At 40.9% G+C, this 20,896-nt stretch overlaps 1 protein-coding gene across 7 annotated transcripts in view; it reads right to left on the bottom strand.

Annotated features, from left to right (window-relative positions):
• birc6 (baculoviral IAP repeat containing 6) overlaps positions 1-20,896 on the bottom strand; it is a 239,843-nt gene that overhangs the window by 212,156 nt on the left and 6,791 nt on the right. For all 7 annotated transcript variants that reach the window (XM_068045333.1, XM_068045336.1, XM_068045335.1 and 4 more), the window contains exons 2-3: positions 9,402-9,583; positions 523-660 (exon numbers count right to left, since the gene is read on the bottom strand). In XM_068045333.1, coding sequence (XP_067901434.1) covers positions 523-660; positions 9,402-9,583 — 320 coding nt within the window. The remainder of the gene's footprint in view (positions 1-522; positions 661-9,401; positions 9,584-20,896) is intronic.

Here is a 20,896-nt window from a genome sequence, read left to right as displayed (position 1 = left end):
CAAGAGTGGGAGAGGATGGATGGTCATGGGCTAGCTGCTTTTGCAAAGAAAAACTGGTTAGGCAGAACCGATTTCAGGTTTGGCAATTACCGCAAGAGCAAGGAATGCAGCAGCTGAAGAAGTCCCACCACAACAACTTAGTCATGTCAATAAGAATGAGCAATAAATGTGACCTTGTCAGCATTGCACACATGACAAGAAAAACAGGGTCAGTAACGGCTACAACACCTGAATGGTACTGCTGGTTCCAGCAGACTTGGTGCTAGAGATGCAATAGGACACTGTTATTGTTGTACTGGGCAACTGTTTCTTAAATTGCTTGTTTGCTGACAACACTGCTAGGGTCTTTTCATTTACTGTATCATGGGACCTTCAACTTTAGCGACTAGACTGCCTTCACAATGCGTCACCAAGTTCGAACAACCGACTGAAGGGATAGCCCAGGAGATTTCTTCATCTAAAGATGAATGAATTTGGGCACAATGCCATTCCTCAGAGAAATTTACTGCAGTTTCTACTAACCTTTGCAACTTTATGATTTGCTGCTGTCTCATGCGAAGTATTTTGCAGCCCATCTTTCAACTGTGTGATAAACTGATCGTACCCTTCTATATATGATACCTCCACCTTCTCCAGACAAGCAGACAGCAATTGCTGGGCCTGTACATGTTAAAGACACAGGGCACACATAAGCAATAAATTTCAACTAATTCAAGTTTAGATCTGCTTAAAAAAGACACACACAGATCGCAGAAATAATATTGCAACCCTTATTGTACTAAACAACTATTAAAAAAAGCCAAACACTTTGCAGTTATACCAATGACATGCCATGCAGCAATAGCCCTTAAAAGTACCAGTCTGCAAACTATTCAATACAATGTTGGCTTTAAACAAAAGGTTCCTTTATTTTAGAATAAAAACTTCCTATAATTTCTTAATGTAGAAATAACGCATTCCCTGTTTTAGTTTGTAACTAGTTAAAGTAATAGCCAAAGAGATTTCCTTAATGAAGTAATTTGACAAGATACTGAAAACATGTTTTATCATTTTGAAATCTATTTAAATTGTGGGCATCATTTACACACACACACAAAATATGACGAGCCACAGAGATATTAGGTCAGATGACCAAAAGCTTGGTCAAAGAGGTAAGTTTTAAGGAGTGTCTTAAAAGGAGTGAGGTGGAGAGCTGTAGGGTGGATGTTCCAAAGGTTAGGGCCTAGGCAGCTGAAGGCACAGCCACCAATGGCAGAGCAATTAAAATCGGGGGATGCTCAAGAGGCAAGAATGGGATGGGCGCAGATATCTGAGGGTTGTGGGGCTGGAGGAGATTATAGAGATAGGGACGGGCAAAGCCATGGAGATTTGAAAAGAAGAATAAAACTTTTAAAATAAAGATGTTGTTTTACCAGGAGCCCATGTAGGAAGCCTCCCTGAAAAAAATGTGTCATCTCCACTGATTCATGGGAATCTCTTGCCAGAGACCATCCAAAATGGAGAAGCAGCGCCAGCAAAGGTGACAGCCAGTTCAAACAACGTCGACATGCCCAGGCAGCAACTAAGTGCAAACAGCGGAAGGAGTGTTCAGAAACTCGAGCATCCCATTCACTCGCCTCACCCAACACCACCTGCCCCACCTGTGGCAAAGTGTGCAGATCCAGAATTGGACTATTCAGTCACCAAAGGGCCCACAACCCTGGAGTGGAAGAAAGTCATCCTCATTCCCGAGGGACTATAGAAGAAGAATGTAGATCAGCAAGCATAGGGGCAACAGTTAAAAAGGATTTGATGTGAGTTAAGACACAAGCAGCAGAGTTGTGGATGACCTCAGGTTTGTGGAGTGGAATGTTTGGATTAATCAAGTCTGGAGGTAAGAAGGGCATGAATGATGATTGCAACAGCAAATGAGCTGAGGTAGGGGTAAAGTCAGGCAATGTCTTAGCGATGGTGCAAACATGCGGTTGGAAGCTCATCTCAGGGTCAAATGTGACACCAAGGTTCCAAACAGACTGATTTAATCTCAGACGGTTACCAGGGAGAGGAATGGAGTCAGAAGCTAGGAACGGAGTTTGGAGTGGAGGTCCTGAAAACAATAGCTCCAGTCTTCCCAATATTTAATTGGAGAAAATTTCTGCTCATCCAGTACTAGATGTCTATTGAGCAGTCTGATAATTTAGCAACAGTGAAGGAGTTGAGAGTCATAGAGACAGAGTTATACAGCACAGAAACAGGCCCTTCGGCCCATCGTGTCTGTGCCAGCCATCAAGCACCTAACTATTCTAATCCCATTTTCCAGCACTTGGCCCGTAGCCTTGTATGCTATGGCATTTCAAATGCTCATCTAAATACTTCTTAAATGTCTACCACCCCTTCAGGCAGTGCGTTCCAGATTCCAACCATGCTCTGGGTGAAAAAATCTTTCCTCAAATCTCCTCTACACCTCCTGCCCCTTACCTTAAATCTATGCCCCCTGGTTATTGACCCCTTCGCTAAGGGAAGGGGTTTCTTCCTATCTAACCTATCAATGCCCCTCAATCATATCCCCCCTCAGCCTTCTCTGCTCTAAGGAAACAATCCTAGCCTTTTCAATCTCTTCATAGCTGAAATGATCCAGCCCAGGCAACATCCTGGCGAATCTCCTCTGCACCCGCTCCAGGACAATCAAACCTTCATATAGTGAGGTGCCCAGAACTGTACACAGTACTCCAACTGCGGCCTAACTTGCATTTTATACAGTTCCATCATAACCTCCCTGCTCTTATATTCTTTATTCGGCTAATAAAGGAAAGTATCCCATATGCCTTCCTAACCACCTTATCTACCTGTGCTGCTGCCTTCAGTGATCTATGGACAAGTACACCAAGGTCCCTCTGTACTTCCTAGGGTCCTACCATCCATTGTATATTCCCTTGCCTGTTAGTCCTCCCAAAATGCATCACCTCACACTTCTCAGGATAAAATTCCATTTGAGAGGTGGTGGTGAGGCAAAGCTGATAGTTTTCACATGTACGTTGATGACAAGCTGTGCTTTTGGATAATGTCGCTGAGGGGCAGCATGTGGATGAGAAATAGCATGCAGCCCAAGATAGATCCTGGGGAGACAGAGGTAATGGTGCAGAAAGAGAAGCCATTGCAAATGATACCCTGCCTACGATTAGATAAACAAGAACAGAATGGTTAACTGTGTCAAAGGCTGCAGACAGATAGAAAAGGACGAAGAGAGATAGATAATTTACCTTTGTCACATTCACATAGGATGTCATTTGTGACTTCGGCAAAAGCCCTTTCCCTACTGTGACAGGATTTAAACATGGAGTTCTGGGAAAGATAGGCATGGATTTGGGAGGCGACAACACGCCAAAGGATTCTGGAAAAGGAAGGAAGGTTGAAGATGAGCCACTATTCAGAGGTTTGCAAGGATGGTGGGGACAAGGGTAGATTTTGAGAAAGGGGTGATGATTGCAGATTTAAAGGGGAGAGGGACAACACTTCAAGGTGGATGTGGAAAGGATGTTTCCTCTTGTGGGTGAGTCCAGAACTAGGGGGCACTGTTTTAAAATTAGTGGTTGCCCTTTCAGGACACAGAGACGAGGAGAATTTTTTCCTGAGGGTTGTACAACTTTGGAACTCTCTGCCTCAGAAGGTAATGGACGCAGGATCATTGAATATTTTTAAGGCAGAGGTAGATAGATTCCTGTTATTGGGGGTAGATGGGAGTGTGGAATTCAAAACACGAACAGATGAGCCATGATCTTATTGAATGGCGGAGCAGGCTCGAGGGGCCGCATGGTCTACTTCTGCTCCTAATTCGTATGTTCGTATCTGAAGAGAACCATTAACAATATTGGCTAATATGGGGACCAGGAGGGAGTAGTTTAGTGGGAATAGGGTCAATGGAGCAGAAGTTCAGAAAGCATATGGAGAAATAGGAGAGAAACTGGAGAAAGATGTGAGTTCAGGGCTAGGGAAGGGGGGAGCTTTAAAGGAAGTTTGGTCCAGTGGCTAGTGGAAGGGAGGGACACGGCAGAGGCAGCTACTCGGATGGTCTTGATCTTAGTGATAAAGAAATTGTTAAGCTCCTCGCACTTATTATTGGAGGGGAGGGTGCAGGAGATGGGAGAAGGGTTCAAGAAGATGGTTTGCAGTCGAGAAAAAGCCAGGTTTTACTTTTGCATTCCAGGATAATCCTGGAGCAGTGAGTTTTAGCAGACGAAAACAGACCCGACAGTGCTTTACGCGATCCAGCCAGATCTGGCAGTGGATGGCTAAATCAGTTGTCGGCCATATGCTTTTAAGCCTGCGTCCCTTGGACTTAAGGGAGTAGAAAAGTGTGCATACCAGGGGAATGGCTAAAGGGAATAAAAAAGCAGATTTTAAATATACCTTGGGAAACAAAAATCCCAGCAAACAAGTCAATTTATATTTAAATTAAAAATAGGATATTTCAATAATTTGATAGTGACAGGAAACTAGAACCTGAGACATATTGCTCAGATGGAGCACTTGGCACGGAGAGCAAAGAAAACCACCTTTCTCAACAGTAAAAATGACTCTTGACAACCAACTAGGATTGGCAGTGATGCTGAAAGTTCACAACCTTGGCTATCCAACACTATTGATGAAAAACTACTACATACAGCTAATGAAGAAAAGCAGAGGGAAATTAGAATTTTGAGAAAAGGCAAAAGCACTTGCATATACCATTTTTTTCTCACCACTAACCCAACCCCCAGACTTGCTCCTTGAACATTTTTCTGTCTTGATCATTTGGATGCTAATCACTAGAATTAACAGGTAAGAGAAAGTATTTTGACATTTAATATATACAATTTAATTCAGGAAACCTAGAAACATTCACAGCCGGAAATTCTTCCCAAGTCTAAGGGTTAAAACATAAAAATATCCTCAGAAAAAACTAGATCTGTGAACTACTTACCAGAAACCCACAACAGATCAATTTACTGCTGTGAGAGACACAAATGGTTTTACTTGTCAAAACAATCTTTCAGTTAAATAAATAGTACTGCTCCAATGTTAGACAAATGTAAAACGTTTGATCTCAGATTGCCTACAAATATTGCACCCTTCTTTTATACATATAAACTACAGGACATTAAATTTAACTAGCAGAGATCCGCAAAAGATTTGCAGTCAAATTGGTATCTTTATTGCAACAGTACTTCTTTAAATACAGAATTGAGAGTTATTCTTTCACCAAAGACTTTGGCAGAATCAAAACTTCTCACTCTGGAAAAAGTTACATAAAGCTGCCTATGTGTAAAAATATGCCTACAAATATAAATACAAATTTTGTCAGGAGTCTGGCCTTGTGACTTGTTTACAGTCATAGCATATGAAAGTCTAATTAGGAACTGTTTTCTGCTGAGCTGAAAAGGCCGGTTTACATCTAACGGGCTCAGTATTTAAGGAATAAACACTATTTCCTTGAAATCAGCCCATTAGGGCGGCACAGTGGCGCAGTGATTAGCACTGCAGCCTCACAGCTCCAGCGACCCAGGTTCAATTCTGGGTACTGCCTGTGTGGAGTTTGCAAGTTCTCCCTGTGTTCGCATGGGTTTCCTCCCACATGCCAAAGACTTGCAGGTTGATAGGTAAATTGGCCATTAGCAATTGCCCCTAGTATAGGTCGGTGGTAGGGAAATATAGGGACAGATGGGGATGTGGTAGGAATATGGAATTAGTGTAGGATTAGTATAAATGGGTAGCTGATGGTCGGCACAGATTCGGTGGGCCGAAGGGCCTGTTTCAGTGCTGTATCTCAAACTAAAAACTATAATTTCAGCATCCACCATAAGATAAGAAATAGGAGCAGGAGTAGGCCATTCAGCCCCTCGAGCCTGCTGCACCATTCAAGAAGATCGTGGCTGATCTGATTGTGGCCTTAATTCCACTTTTCTGCTTACTCCCCCATAAGCCTCAACTGCCTTGTCAATCAAGAATCTATCTAACTCAGCCTTGAATATATTCAATGACTCAACCTCCACTGCTCACTGGGGAAGAGAATTCCTAACACTAATGACCCTCAGAGACCCTCTCCATCTAAGAACCTAGCTTCCTAATACTTATCTTGTTCCATAACAAAATCTTGTTTAGGATTCAGGTTTCTTAACAACTCCTGCTTCCTTGAGTCTAACTTTGCACAGTGGCATGCCCATTGGAGTTTGACTGCATAGAAACTCTGGAGGGTACAGAGTGTTATCTTCTTCGCCTATAGAATCAACCAATGATTGATTCAATTATGTATTTTTTTTTTAAATTTACCCAACTACTGTTCTAAAACATTTTTCGTTCAAATCTAGTGAATCTTCATTTTTAGCATAAAAAATAGCTTTAAATAAAGTTGTATCATTTTGCCACCCAACCAATTCCGTCTCATCCACCTCTTCCATGCCACCCCTCACGAAAACAATCCAACCAGGGTAACCGTTGTTGGGTTCTCCTTGCCTTCCACAGTTTTTGTTCTCCACCAACCGTTGGCAGCCGCACGTATATTGCACGCACCAGTTCTGTGTGCCCCGCATGCCTCCACCCATCAAATAAACCCAGCAGATGCGGTCCTTAAACTGACCGATCAAAACTGCAGAGACAGACTAAAACTGATTATAGTTTGAACTTTATAACAAAACTATTAATTGGTTACAGGACCCATTACTCACTCAGCTGAATGCCATTCTTTGCCTAGTGTGATTTTCATATTTTCAAATCAATTCAGGTCACTTCCACTGTCATGAGATCCTTTGTTTATCTTAAGCAGTACAATGAGGTACATGGATTCCAGTTCCTTCAAGATCTCTAGCAGGTATATTAACAGCTAAACTAGGATATACAACACAGAGCAAACCTCATACAGAACTTTTGTCCAGTATGGCTTCTAGTCACATGACTACATCCTGGTACTTTGCTCATTAGCATACCGAGTTCTTAAAGTGACATCACTCTTAAAGCAATCATATAGCATCCACATTCATACCCTTTAACTCAACACTGCTCCAATTCCAATGAATATGCTGCAGTACTCCTCACATTGTAAGGAAAGAGCAGTATTCACTGTTCTATTCACTTACTGAATAAGGCTGGCTACAAAAAAATACGTTACTGAACAGTTGAGAGAGAGCAGAAAGAATGCGCATTTAAATCGCACCTTTCATGACCTCAGGAGAACCCAAGCAGTTCATAGTCAATGAAGTATTTTTAAATAATAGTCACTGTTCTAATGTAGGGAAACGTAGCAGTCAAATTTGTGTACAGCCAAATCGCACAAAATATCCAAAAAAATCAGTCTTGGTAGGGTTGGTTGAAGGATAAATATTGGCCAGACCGCCAAGAGAATGCCTCTGTTCTTCTTTGAGCAGTGCCAATACAGATGTTATATCCTCAGTCTAACATCTCCCCTTAAAGATGACAACCTTGACAATGCAGCACTCCCTCAGTACTGCACTGAAACGAGAAATAGTCAAAAGTATGAAAGTAGTAATGAGCATTTGACAGTTTTAAAAAGTGCTATAGGAGGCATTTTGTGATACGGTACAACATTAAACAGTCCAATAGTATTTGGGGGAATGGAAGCCCACAGATATCCTCAGCTGAAAGCATTTGCACACATCATGTCACAAAGAGGAGCTATTAGATATTGGATCATGTTATAATTCAGATTTTACTAGGAAAATTAACAGTAAATTATTTGCAGTTCAATTAAACTTTTCTGAAATTTTGAGCGCAAAGATCAAAAAGATCACTGTTATTGTGTAAGAAGATATATAGCATACTATCGATCAAAGCGATCAACTATGGTTTATCATTCAGATTGAATGAGGCTATGCTACGATGCTCAACCCACTAGGGAGCATCATATTTCAAGAAACTGGCATGATACCCACTGGGAGGAAAACATCCACAATGAACACAAGACAGATTTCACGGTTATAATGTCACCTTGGAGTCAGATGCATGAACAAAACACTTGTGTACACCCTTGTGGTTAAGGATGTCATCAGAATTCTTATAGGATTGCTGCCTTGCAGTCATTTCTAGGTATCCACATCTTTTGGATATTCTAAAATAAGCATGAACATCCATGGTGGGGAGAAGGTGGGTAAATTGGCTATTGTATTTAGGAATTGATGGATTAATGAAAAATTAACGATGACAACAATGGGATAAAAGCTCATAGCATTCACTTTTGCAGTTAGTCTTCCAGATTAAGTTGTACTAGCATCAAGACTTATCGCCAACCTTTTATGAAAGATTTAAGGCTGTATAATTTAGGTAATTTTGAGAATGAAAATTCCGCTGCATGTCTGAAGTTGACATGGTAACAGTTCCAAAAATGCCACTTGAAGAATGGAGTAATTTGCCTTTCATTTTTGAACTCATAAAAAAAACAGTTTAACTACTATGAATTTTGCGCTGCAATTTTTTTTTTTGAAACTCCTAGTAGGTTTTCTCCTAGTATTTGAATGAGGATACTTTTCTTGTGATTACTCATCAAATCACTAATGTGCAGCAAGCTACTTATGTACAAAAAGGCTAAAATAAAAAGACCTTTTCAGTTCTTGGTGGCAAAATTTTGTGACTGGGAATATTGAGAAATGTACTATAATGTGGACAGGGGAGAAGGGAGACATTTAAGATCTTTTTGCAATCATTTTATCCAGTTTGCTGACTGAGTTTGCAGAAAGTACAATATTAATTTAGTAGCCCAGCTTTCACATTTCTCTATATGGTTGAAAATGTGTCTTAATTCCGCTATTTCCATTTGAGAAATGCAGACCTGTCTTTTCAAGACATCAAAAGAGGTAGATTCTGAGTAAGACAACAAAAACAACAAAATATAATCAGTACCCTACTATACAGTGCAACACAGCACTGCAGCCCCCACCATTTTAGACCGTAGTCTTCAGGCATCCATATTTTTTCCAGGACTTTAAGCATGTCATTATCCATTTAACTTTTATTAACTTTAACTTCCACAGTTAAAAGTTACTGCTAAATAGGATGTCACTGCAGGATGTCCTGTCCCACCACAGGGAGGGAAATAAAATCCAAGGCTTCTGGTGGAAGGCCCCCAAAATCACTCTGTGGCATTAGCTGATCTGTGCCAGTTGTTGATCTGTGCCAGGTCATCAGCCCTAATTTGCAGCAGGAAGGTCATGGTTGGCAGCAAGATAAAATACTGCCCAAAGTGAGGCTGATTAGCTAACTTGCAGGCAAACATAAATGATCAGACACATAGGTATTTATTTATCCTTCTTCACTCTTACAGGACACATTCTTTGCTAAGGTACAATCTTTATAACACACACACTAATCCGTTCAATTCAAGGAAGAAAAAAATCTTTAAAAATGAGAAGCCATTCAGGCACAGAAAATGTTCTTACCTCTGTAACTGGCAATTCAAGCTGAACCACATCATCCTGCTTTGAAACAGGGGTCTGTAGTGCCGTATCGAGCAACAAGATGCCATTCAAGTCTTTTCTACATCCAACTGCATAGTCATCCACAAAGACAACTTTATCCACCGCTGGAAAGTACTGACACCTCACCTGACCTCCTGGCTTGGCTGAAAATTAAACAAAATCAATTTAATATTCATGAAGTGTCACTTCCACAATAAATCCAAGTAAAATTTCAGTAGTTACTGACTTCCTCACTTCTGCTTAGCTGATAAACAGCTAAGCACAGAGCAGATTCAATATTTAGACACCATATAGTGCTGCATATGCAATCTGTTTTCACTATCTGACTGGACTAATTTGGATTTTAACCACTCGTCCAAGAGGTTCCTTAACACACTTGCACCACTGCATACTGCTATGAAGTTCCTCATTTCAGTTATGTGGGGAGTCAAGTACAGGAACAAGGCAGAGGTTTGCTCCTTTTATATGACATCTTACACATACGCTCCCTGTTGGGCAGCCACAAAGACCTATGAGCAAGCAGCTTGTCAAGGTGGAATAGCTACAAGGGAGAAAAGTCTATGAAGATGATGTGGTGTAGAAGTACATGCAAGCTGAGAGGTCAGACCCCATCTGGAGAAATGTATTCAGTTTTGGGCACTGAACCCAAGGGAAAATATACTGGCCTTGTAGAAGTCTAGAGTGTAGATTCATCAGAATACCAGGGATTCAAGGGTTAAATCATGGAGGACAGACGGCATAAAATTGATTTGTATTTCCATGAATTTTGATGGTTGACAGGTGATTTAAATAGAGATCTTCAAAATTATAAGTGTGATCTAACGGTTTCTCTGTAGGTGGGGAACATGGGGGCATAATCTTAAAATTAGTATTAAAATTGATCACTTAGGAGTAAATTAGGAATCATTTGAACACAGCTTAGTAGAAGTCTGCAATTCTCTGCAACAAACGGCTGTGGACGCTGGGTGAATTGAAATTTTCAAGCCCCAGATCAACAGATGTCTCAGTTAACATTTCAGGTCAATGACCTTTCATCAGAGATTCAGATAAAAGGCCATCGACCTGAAATGTTTAGTTTCTCGCTCCACAGATGCTGCCTAATCTGCTGAGAATTTCCAGTATTGTTTTTGTTTCCGATTTCCAGCTTCCGCAGCATTTTGCTTTTACATCAATAGGTATCTGTTAGGTAGGGTTGTTAAGGGATATGGAGCACAATGGGCAAATGGAGTTTTTTTTTTTTAACTCATTCACAATGTGGGTGGCATAAGCCAGGAAGGCCAGCATTTATTTACCCTCCCTAATTGTCCTCAAGAAGGTGGTGGTGAGCTTTCCTGAACCGCTATAGTTTGAGAGTGAAGATACTCCCACAGTGCTGTTCCAGGATTTTGACCCAGTGACGATGAAGGAACAGTGATACATTTCCAAGTCAGGATTGTGCGTGACTTGGAGTGGTGGTGTTCCCACGCGCCTTCTGCCTTTGTCCTTCTAGGTGGTAGAGGTCACAGGTTTGGAAGGTGCTGTCAAAGCCTTGGCAAATTGCTGCAATGCATCTTGTAAATGGTACACACAATAGCCACATTGTGCCTGTGGTGGAGGGAGAGAAAGTTTAAGGTGGTGGACAGGGTTGTTTGTGTCCTGGATGGTGTGGAGCTTCAAGTTCTGTTGGAGCTGCACTCATCCAGGCAAGGGAAGAGTATTCCATCCTGACTTGCACCTTGTCGCTGGCGGAAAGGCTTTGAGGAGTCAGGAGGTGAATCACAAGTCGCAGATTACCCATCCTCTTAAGTAAAGATCAGCCATGATCTGAATTAATGGCAAAAAAAGCTGAATAAACTACTCCTGTTACCTGTGTACTTTACCCTGAGAAACGTAAATATTCAGGGTATTAATTTTCTCAAAATTGTGATTTCTTGGGAAATGCAGATTTCACTTTCCATCACTATTATGTGAATTACCAGAACCACAAATAGTCTGTAGCAAGGTTGGAACACAATCAGGCCAGTCATTGACTTTCCAAAGGTCACCAGTTCACTGTGGATACAATCCTACTGAAAGTTTCACTGCTTTCAGTAGTTGTATATGTGCATATTTTCTTGCCAGAGTCTAATACATATCCTAGCACTGAAAGTCACATGGGTTGGAGCTGAGAGGCTGAATGTGAAACTGAAACTTGTATCACATAGCTAAAGAACTAGTTTTACACCTGCTGCTAAATCAGGAATATGAAACAAAATATACTGTTGTTTACATACAACCACACCCTTTTTACTTAAAATCAAGAAAATGTTCACATTCATAATCTTGGTAGGTAGGCACGGTTTCAAGAAAAGTGTAAATACCAATATGGAAAGAGTGAAAACAATTACGTTACTGCAATGCACCAGACACTTCAGATAACAGCTTATCTTCCATAGTTTTTACCCATTTGATGCTCTGCTGCATTATTCCTCCCCCTCACCCCAGAAAACAAATAATTATTTTTTAAAAAGTGCGATTTGATCACTGCAGGAAAGCACAACTAGTTTTGAACCGTTTTGGTCCAATTTTTGCTTCTCTTATGTACTTTCCCCTCAGTCTTTCAAACACCAACAGTCAGATATCTACAAACATATATTTGGAGTCCATCAAACCAGTCAACTTCGCTCCCCTTTGGTGTTTTATGTCATTCTTCTTATTTATTGGCATGTAACCAAATCACATTCCACCTAAAATATTCTACTAAACCACCACAATTCCAACAAATAACTACCAACATACAGGTGCCAATCTCCCCCCCCCCACCCTCTGCTTTGGTCCTTTAAAAATAAATGTAAAAACAAGGGAACTGGATGACGAGTGGGTTAGACACTGACCGGGAAACTAAGTTCAAATGTAGTCTAGACAAATGGGATTAAACTTTATCGTCTGGTTGTAAAGTTACAAGGCCCCCATGTGAAACAAGTTTGCACAGTCCCAACCCATTTCCAGGTGGGCATGGGCTTACAGCACAGAACCAGCAAAATATTTCCAAATCAGGATGGCGCATGACGTGGAAGGGAACTTGCAGGTGGTGAGCTCATGCACCTGCTGCCCTTGTCCTTCTAGGTGGTAGATATTCTGGGTTTGGAAGGTGCACTTCAGGTTCACTCCCCCAACCAGAGTGCCTGAAAAACATCACTGAAAATTTGCCTCAGTTTCACAATACAATCACACACAGTACTACTCCTGAAGTCATCATACAGAATTGGACTGACCCACCTGCTCTTTCCCATTTCACAGCAGCTGCAATCACACGAACAGTGGAGAACGTAAGAATGGAAAGCAACCAAAATCCAAATTACCAAAGAACAACTTTATAAAACATATTTATTTTGGTTAAATGTTTTAATTATGTGATTCTTTATCTGTGAGCAATGCCACAGGTTAAAACTTAAAACTAGCCTATGTTTGTTTTCTACTGCAATAAGTTCAGTCCAAAGGGCATAATCATAAACAAGGATTTTCAAGCTTTATTGCTATGTTGCAATTTGGTTTCAACGCACATCGAGAAACAATTCAAAGAGGATTTCCAAGACATATCATAGCTTAAGAAAGTCAAGAGAACTAGGGCAGAGTTGGCACAAAACTGAACACAATTTAATCAGGGCAACATTCTGTATCCTGCTCTCTAACTTGCTGCAACTTTCAGCTTTACAAATTCACATAAGCTTTGATCTAAAGATGTGCAATCTGAAACCTTGCTAAAATAAGGTAATTAACAACAGATTTTCATCCCACTGTTATGCATGAAAAAATACACCACAGATGGGACACTGCATTACTGTAACAAGGTTGGCTAGTCCTTTAGACATACAATCCTACATATACCACAGGAGCCCATCTACTCAAAGCAAAAGTATTGGTGAAATTTTCAACATTGGCAGTGGCATAAAGCAGGTGGTGTTGGAACAGCTGCCCATTGTACACTCTGCCGGATTTTCTGTTCCTTTAACCTCACTGGATCGGAAATTCAAGGAAGGTGTATAACGGGCAGCTGATCCAATACCTCCCATTTTACGCCCTCACCAAAAGATGGAAGTTGTATTCATTGTGTGGACTTATCATTTTAGATAGTCAACAACCAATTGCTTGTTTTGAACAAACTGCTTTAAAAATAATCCCCCCTTTTCTCAAAGACATTGCTGGAATGCAGTTTCATTTGTGGTCATCCTCGTGTAGCTCAACCAACTGACCATTATTAATACCTCAACTGTCTCCTCCGTCAGTGCAGCATTCCCTCGGTACTGCAATCAACTTAGATTATGTGACCAAGTCTCTGGAATGTGGCGTGAAACTCCTTACTCAGAGGCAAGAGTTCCATCACGGAACCAAAGTCGACATCTTGAGATGCTTTATACACACATACATACAAACAATATATATTACACTTATACATAGGCACAAACTGACATTTAGACAACTGTACATTTATCTGAGATGTGTCTTAATCAGTTTTTAGGTGTCAAGAATAATATCAAGCATTAGCCACTTCAAGGCAGAAGGGAGGAATCTTTGCTTAGGCCTTACTGAAGTGGTCCTTATACAGATACAAAGCTGTAAGAAAAATTCTCTGCATTGTAATCGTCTCAAGTGCTTTCAACCATGGCACAGTTGGTAGCACTCTTGCTTCTGAGTTAAGTCCCACTCCAAGACTTGAGAACAAAAATCAAGACCAATACTCCAGTGCTGTACTGAGGGAGTGCTGCACTTTCAGGGGTGGCGTCTTTCGGATGAGTTGTTAAACCAAGGCTCGGTCTGCCCTCTCAGGTGGAAGTAAAAGATTCCAGGGCACTATTTCAAGGAAGAGCACAACAGCTATCCTCAGTGCCCTAGCCAATATTCATTCCTCAATCGCCATCACAAAAAGAGCTTATCTGATCATTATCACCTTGCTGTTAGTGGGAGCTTGCTGTGTGCAAATTGGCTGCTGCGTTTCTTACATTAAAGCAGTGACTACACTTCAAAAAAGTACAAATAGCACTGTCCCAGCAGACCCATTGTGTCAGCCTGCTCCTGCCCCCCTGAACTTATTTCTTCCTGTCTTGACTATCTTTTGTCCGCTGGTCCAGTCTCTTCCCACCTATATCCGTGTTCAGAGCATAACGGGCATTTTACTTTTATTTTTAGTTACTTTCTTTTTTTTGTGTTTATTTTATCTTAGTTTGTTCAGTTTGCCTACCCACTGTTTTTTTCATGTTTGTGCTTGTGGCTGTTCAGTTTTCAGTCCATTAACACCCTATCTGTACTAATGCTTTGTCTTTCAACACACCATTAACATATTGTTTGTCTTTGCTCCATGGCCTTCGGTTATTCTCTGTGACCTTGTCCTAACTACACCTTCTTTGTTATCTCTTGCCCCACCCCCACTTTACTTGCTTAAAACCTTTCACATTTCTAATATCTTCTAGTTCTGAAGACGGGTCACTGACCTGAAACGTTAACTCTGCTTCTCTCTCCAAAGATGCTGCCAGACCTGCTGAGTATTTCCAGCAATTCGTGTTTTTATTTCAAAAAAGTACTTAATTGGCTGTAAAGCACTTCGAGACACGAAAGGCACTTCTAAAAATGCAAGTCTTTCTTTCAATGGCTTGCTTCAACAGGCTGTGCATCTCCACTGAACAGGAATGCAAAACCTCAGTCACAAGAAGGATCCACTGTCTTCTCAGAATTACCACCAAATAATCAAATTGGATCTTCTGGCACATTGTAGGTGAACAAAAAGATTTCTGGTTATTTTACTTGAGGGAATCTCAGGTTAAGTGCATCTTCAAGGCGTGGCTTATACTCGACATCCCAAAAGTTTTGTCCTTCAGAACAGTCAAGTGATAAACAGTCCTAGCATTTGGTGTCGCGACAGCAGGATTTGTAACCTAGAGCTGGACAAGTAATTTTATCAGTGTACAGTCAAGGTAATTTGTTGAGCTGTCAGTTTTAAAATGAGTGAGAAGATGACATGGTTGCGTCATGATGCACCCATGACAGTATTTATACTCTTGGCTCATGATTGTCTAAAAAAAAAAATCCAAAGACTCGAGAGTAATTTTTTGAATGCAAGTCTTGTCTGAAATGATACCAGGAAACATGAGGCACACCAAAAAAAATTACATAATCTTAGCATACAATAGCTTGCTAACAAAGTTAGAAGAAAATCAGAAGAGGCATAATGAAGAAGCAAGAATATGAGGTGGGTGGGGGAAAAGATGTGTTTAAAGTTTATTTTATAAGCAAAAGCATCAGTAGTAAATTAGCAACTTACAAGATATCAGTACAGTAATTCCAAGCATTTGAGCAACTTCATTACTGATGAATAAGGGTTTATTTTTGCACCGAGCAACACAATACAAAACTTTTTTTTTAAACTGATCAGGGAAAGGAGCATGGAATTTCCTGCACCTTCCAGTATTCAAAGGGGTAAATATCTCTTTTGTTTTAGGGCACAAAGTACTCAGATATTAATTTATACAGGTGCCTAATTCAAAGTTAAATCTGAAAAACCAGATCTAGGGTCAGGTGGAGGAAAGAACAGGATTGGTGAATATTCAGTAAGTCATTTTTTGTAATTTTTCAAATCTTCACTTTTAAGCTGTAAATCTAACCCTACCTTCATCTCTCCAGAGATTCTACCTAGCCTGTTATATGCCCAAAGACAACTTTTGAATTCCCTTTTATGTTAGCTGCCAGTTTCTTCTCGTGCTCTGCCTCTCTGATTTCCTTTTCCATTTCCCCTCTGAACTTTCTATAGTCAGCCCAGTTCTCACTTGTGTTAACAACCTGACATCTGTCATAACACCCCCTTTTTCTACTTCATTTTACTTTATCTCTTTCACCATCCAGGGAGCTCAGGTTGCTGTACCTTTCCCCCCTCCTGGGAATGCACATTGGCCACACCAAACCATCATCTCCTCTTTAGAGGCAGCCCATTGCTCGATTACCGTTTTGCCAGCCAATCTTTGATTCCAATTTACGTGGGACAGATCCGTTCTCGACCCCTGAAATTGGCCCTCTTCCAATTAAGTATTTTTACTTTAGATTGCTCCTTGAACTTTTCCATAGCTAAGCTAACCCTTCTGATGCAATGATCACTATCCCCCAAATATTCCCCTACTGGCACCTAATTCACCTGACCCACTTCAGTCCCCAGATCCAACAAAGTCTCCTTCCTCACTGGACCTGAAATGTACTGATCAAGAAACTTCTTCTGAACACACTGCAGAAATTCTTCCCCCTCTCTGCCCTTTATGCTATTACTATCTGTCGATATTAGGAAAATGGACATTCCCCATTACCAGGATTCTATCATTCCTTCACCTCTGCAATTTCCCTGCAAATTTACTCCTCTGTATCTTTCCCACTAGTTGATATTTATCCAAATAGATTCCGTCCTTGACTCCTTTAGGACATCTGTGCTCTCCAGCACGAATATCCTCCATAAATCAATACTGCCACCCCTCCTCCTTTCTTTCCTGAACACCTTGCATCCAGCTATATTTATCATCCAGTTCCACCCTTTTTTGAACCAGCTCTACATTATCGTCATATATTTCCATGTGGCTATCTGCGCCTGCAGCTCACCAAACTTATTTACCACGCTTTATGCGTTTACATACATGCACTGTAACCCCAAAATAGATCTAATTGGATTCCTTCTTAACCTTACTCCACCTTACTGTAGTGCTATCTGCCTCTCCCAATCCTTTATGTACCTTGTTTCTCACTGCTTTTCATGGGACCTTGCTGAGAGAAATTTGGCTGTCACATTTTTCTACATTACAGCAACAGCTACACGGTATAATGCTTTGAAACATCTCACGGTCACAAAAGGCACACTATAAATGCAAGCTCCATTGAATATTTAAAACACCACAGCGTCAAAGGCTCACCAACATTTGAATTGTTCTACCAACACATTCACTTCTCCTTCCCTCTCACAGCATAGTGACTTTCTGAAAAATATTTCCACAGCCTAAAAGTAAAAGGTTAATTTAATCCAACCTTCCAAAAAGTGAAAACATATTTCCTTTATATGAAACCTTATATCATTTTGTCAGTTCCACTAATTAAACAGCAATTCAAAGACCCTCCCAGAAGGAATGTTTGAGTACTACTTAGAAATGACGATATTCACTCTTCAATCCTGTATTTCGACAGAAGTGGCTTTTCCAAATTTAAGGCTTAATGCCAAAAGCTGCAATGTTCACTTTGTAATATGTTGTGCATGTATTTGAAAGGTCCTAAAGAGATTAATCCACGGACAGAATCAAAAGCACAGAATGAGACTATTTGAATATTCATGCTAGTGGTAGTGCTAGCTCTACAAATGTAGCTATCTGCTCTGGTCCCATATCCCAAACCAATCAATATTCTCTCTTTCAAATACCTATTCAAATTCCCTTTAAAATGATGTTTAGTCTCTGCTTCAGTAAGCACTTGTGGTAAAGCATACCATTTTCTATTAACCTTCTGTATGAAAATGTTTCTTCTAATGTCTCTCATTGTCATTATAGTGGTAATCCTCAGGCTGCACCCATGTTGGTCTTTTTTTTTCCACTATGGTTTCCTCTGAGCCTATTAAGAAAACAATTCCCTCTGCAGTCAACTCCACCCCTAGTTCCAGTATATCGATAATATACAACAGTTGAGCCCAGTTCACCCAATATTACACCAGCTGTCTGGAAATCCAAACATGACCAAAAACAGTGGCTTCATTGGTGCAAGCTCCCTCAACTCCACCAACATTTAAAACATCAGACTGGAAGATCAGCAGCAGCATTATACTTTGCAATTCATTTTTGTTTACTAAAATTATTAATGGCCATTGTAAATCACAAGTTCAGGAACTGATTCATTCAAAATGATATTAAAATGACTGAAGTCATTCAAAGACTTGGTAAAAGCAAATCTAACTTTTCCAGGTTTTAAAAGGGATATCATGTTAATGCTCAAGAAGACATTAGCATTTTTAAAAAATGCACACAAACTGCTTTATTTATACAAGTTCTATCTTATACTCCTGTCACAATATCAGAAGCAAGTGGTGGGATGAGAGCTTAAACTAGATCAATATCCATCATCTGGAAAAAAAGACTGGACTATCAAAATATTGCAAATATTGGAAACCAAACAAAAACATAAAAAGCTATATACACATGTCAATCAGCATCTACGGAGAACATCCAGTCAATGTTTTGGGTTGGCACCCTTCTGCTTTTCCTGATTTTTTTTTTTTAAAAGTAATCTTACAGTTGCACAAAAACAGTAAATAAAATTCAACTGAGCATACCACATGGTTCTGTGCAAAAATTAACTATTGAACATGTACCATTTTTCAAACATTTACTATGACTTGCTGATGCTTCTTAAATAAGGCTTCATTCATTCTCCCCATTTTACCAAACCCAAAACAACACAGTCAGAGATGCAGGTTTTCTGCTACAAATGGGGCAAAGATAAGTTATAAAACATTCTTTAAATGAAATAAAGACAGAAGCCAAAAAACAAGAGTTGAAAAGCTGAAGAAAGGAAATTATTTTGAAAAGCAAAGGATGTGCAGTTAAAAGACCAGCAAAATGTAGGCAAAAAAAATGGCATATGGATCAAGTGTTCATTTCCAGTAATGAGACTATTCCTTTGAAAACAATGTTTCCAATGATGTTAAGATGATGTGGGGGCAGGAGTGGGAGAAACTGGTATAAGAAAAACAGCAGAAGTTTACTAAATAACTACCATTATATATAAAATCAGTATAAAGGCTGCTCCATAATGACCAAGTGAGTTTGTCAAATTAGTTGCCAAACCACAAACGAAGACAGTCCCAAGTTCTGCAGATTAGTCTTGGCCCTGGCAGAGACAGCAGGGTTACAATTCGAACGGGGGTGAAATTTGATGGGTTTAACCACATCTGATTGCTGTCCAATTTATCCATGTGCAGCACAACAGCCTGCCATTAGGGCTCACGTGAACAATGTACATTTGGACACAATATTAGAGGGTGACCAGGGCTGGTAGCTTCAGGAGTGGGGAGGAGGTGAGAAGCAGGAGGGGAAAAATTTGGCAGAGAAAATAACAGAAACAAATATCAAACTGGATTTTCAGTGTTGTGCTCATCTCTGTATCCCAGTGGTAGTTTCATGGACATATTGGGCTGGATTTTAAAACCCCTCCGCTGTCGGGAACATTGGCCGGGGGGCAACGAAGATCGGTATGGCGGAGGCCCGCCGACAGACTCCGTGCCCATCTTGGCGGCAGCGGTGAAGCCTCGTGGTGGCCGCCCCGCCACTCAGTGACCATTTAAACTAATTTACATACCTGATTTAATGAGGGTCCCATCACCTCCTTAATTGCCGCACCGAACTTCATTCAGGCGGTCCACAATGCCACGCCTTCAAAACGTGGCGCGACACCTGTGGGGTTGGGGGCGGGGGGGGGAAAAAGAGGGGGACTTTTTCTCTGTGCAGGGGGAGAGCAGGAGCAGGGTTAAAACGCTGCGATTGATCAGGGTGCCTAAGGTGAGGGGGGTGAGAAAAAAAAAGTCCAATTTAAATATCTGTATTCCAGGTGGGAAAAGTGCAGGAATGTTGTGATGTGCCATTGGGGGATGGGAGACTTTATGGTACGTTTATTTTATTTAGTTTTAGGAAACTTAAATTTGCCTGTCCCTTTAAAATTTTAAATGTGCATTGAGGGCTATAGCCCCTTTAAAAATGGCATCAGCGCATTGACGCCGGATGCCACTGCCTGCGGCGGCTCACCTACCCCGTCCACATCATTGTGTGGGGGGGGGGGGGGGCGCGACGGGCACCGCAAACATGTAAATAAGCCGCTGCGGCTCCATGACACAGCGCCCGTGCGGGCGGGCCAAATGTTTTTACGTCCACAGCCTACTTCAGTGGCAGAGTCTTAAAATGCAGCCCATTGAGTCAAACAACAGGGAAGGGTATAAGCCACAGCAGTGCAGCATTGAAAATTAAATCCCAGTCCCCACAAACACTAGAGGGAATTTGCTACTTTCAACAAATTCACTTGGGAGAACTAAGGTGCAGTTAGGCAAAAAAAACTAGCATTTCCAAAGTGTCATTGTATTGCCTTGTTAAGACTAGGTCTAATTTTAAAAACATCTTTGTAAAGTAGCTATTTCTCTCATCACCAATACCATTCCTTGATCGGAGAGTTAGAATCTCTTTGCCTAGTGGAAAGTGAGGAATGCAAGTTATTCCACAATTGCCACCACTCATTGTCCAATAGGAAGAGATCAAGAGAGTGTCACAAGTTAATTCACTACCTCCCTGCGCAGGATAGCATCTCAATATTATCGGCAAATCTTGGCCTCCCCCTGGAGGTCCACCATCACAGAAGACAGATTTCAGCTAATTAGAATCACGCCACCAGATATCAAGAAATGGCTCAGCACACTGGATACAGCAAAAGCTATGGTGCCCAAC

The sequence above is a fragment of the Heterodontus francisci genome, chromosome 13 (assembly GCF_036365525.1).
Source record: "Heterodontus francisci isolate sHetFra1 chromosome 13, sHetFra1.hap1, whole genome shotgun sequence".
In the NCBI taxonomy this organism is placed as follows: domain Eukaryota; kingdom Metazoa; phylum Chordata; class Chondrichthyes; order Heterodontiformes; family Heterodontidae; genus Heterodontus; species Heterodontus francisci.
The sequence above is the reverse complement of the archived record's forward strand: the minus strand, read 5'-3'. Positions and strand labels throughout refer to the sequence as shown.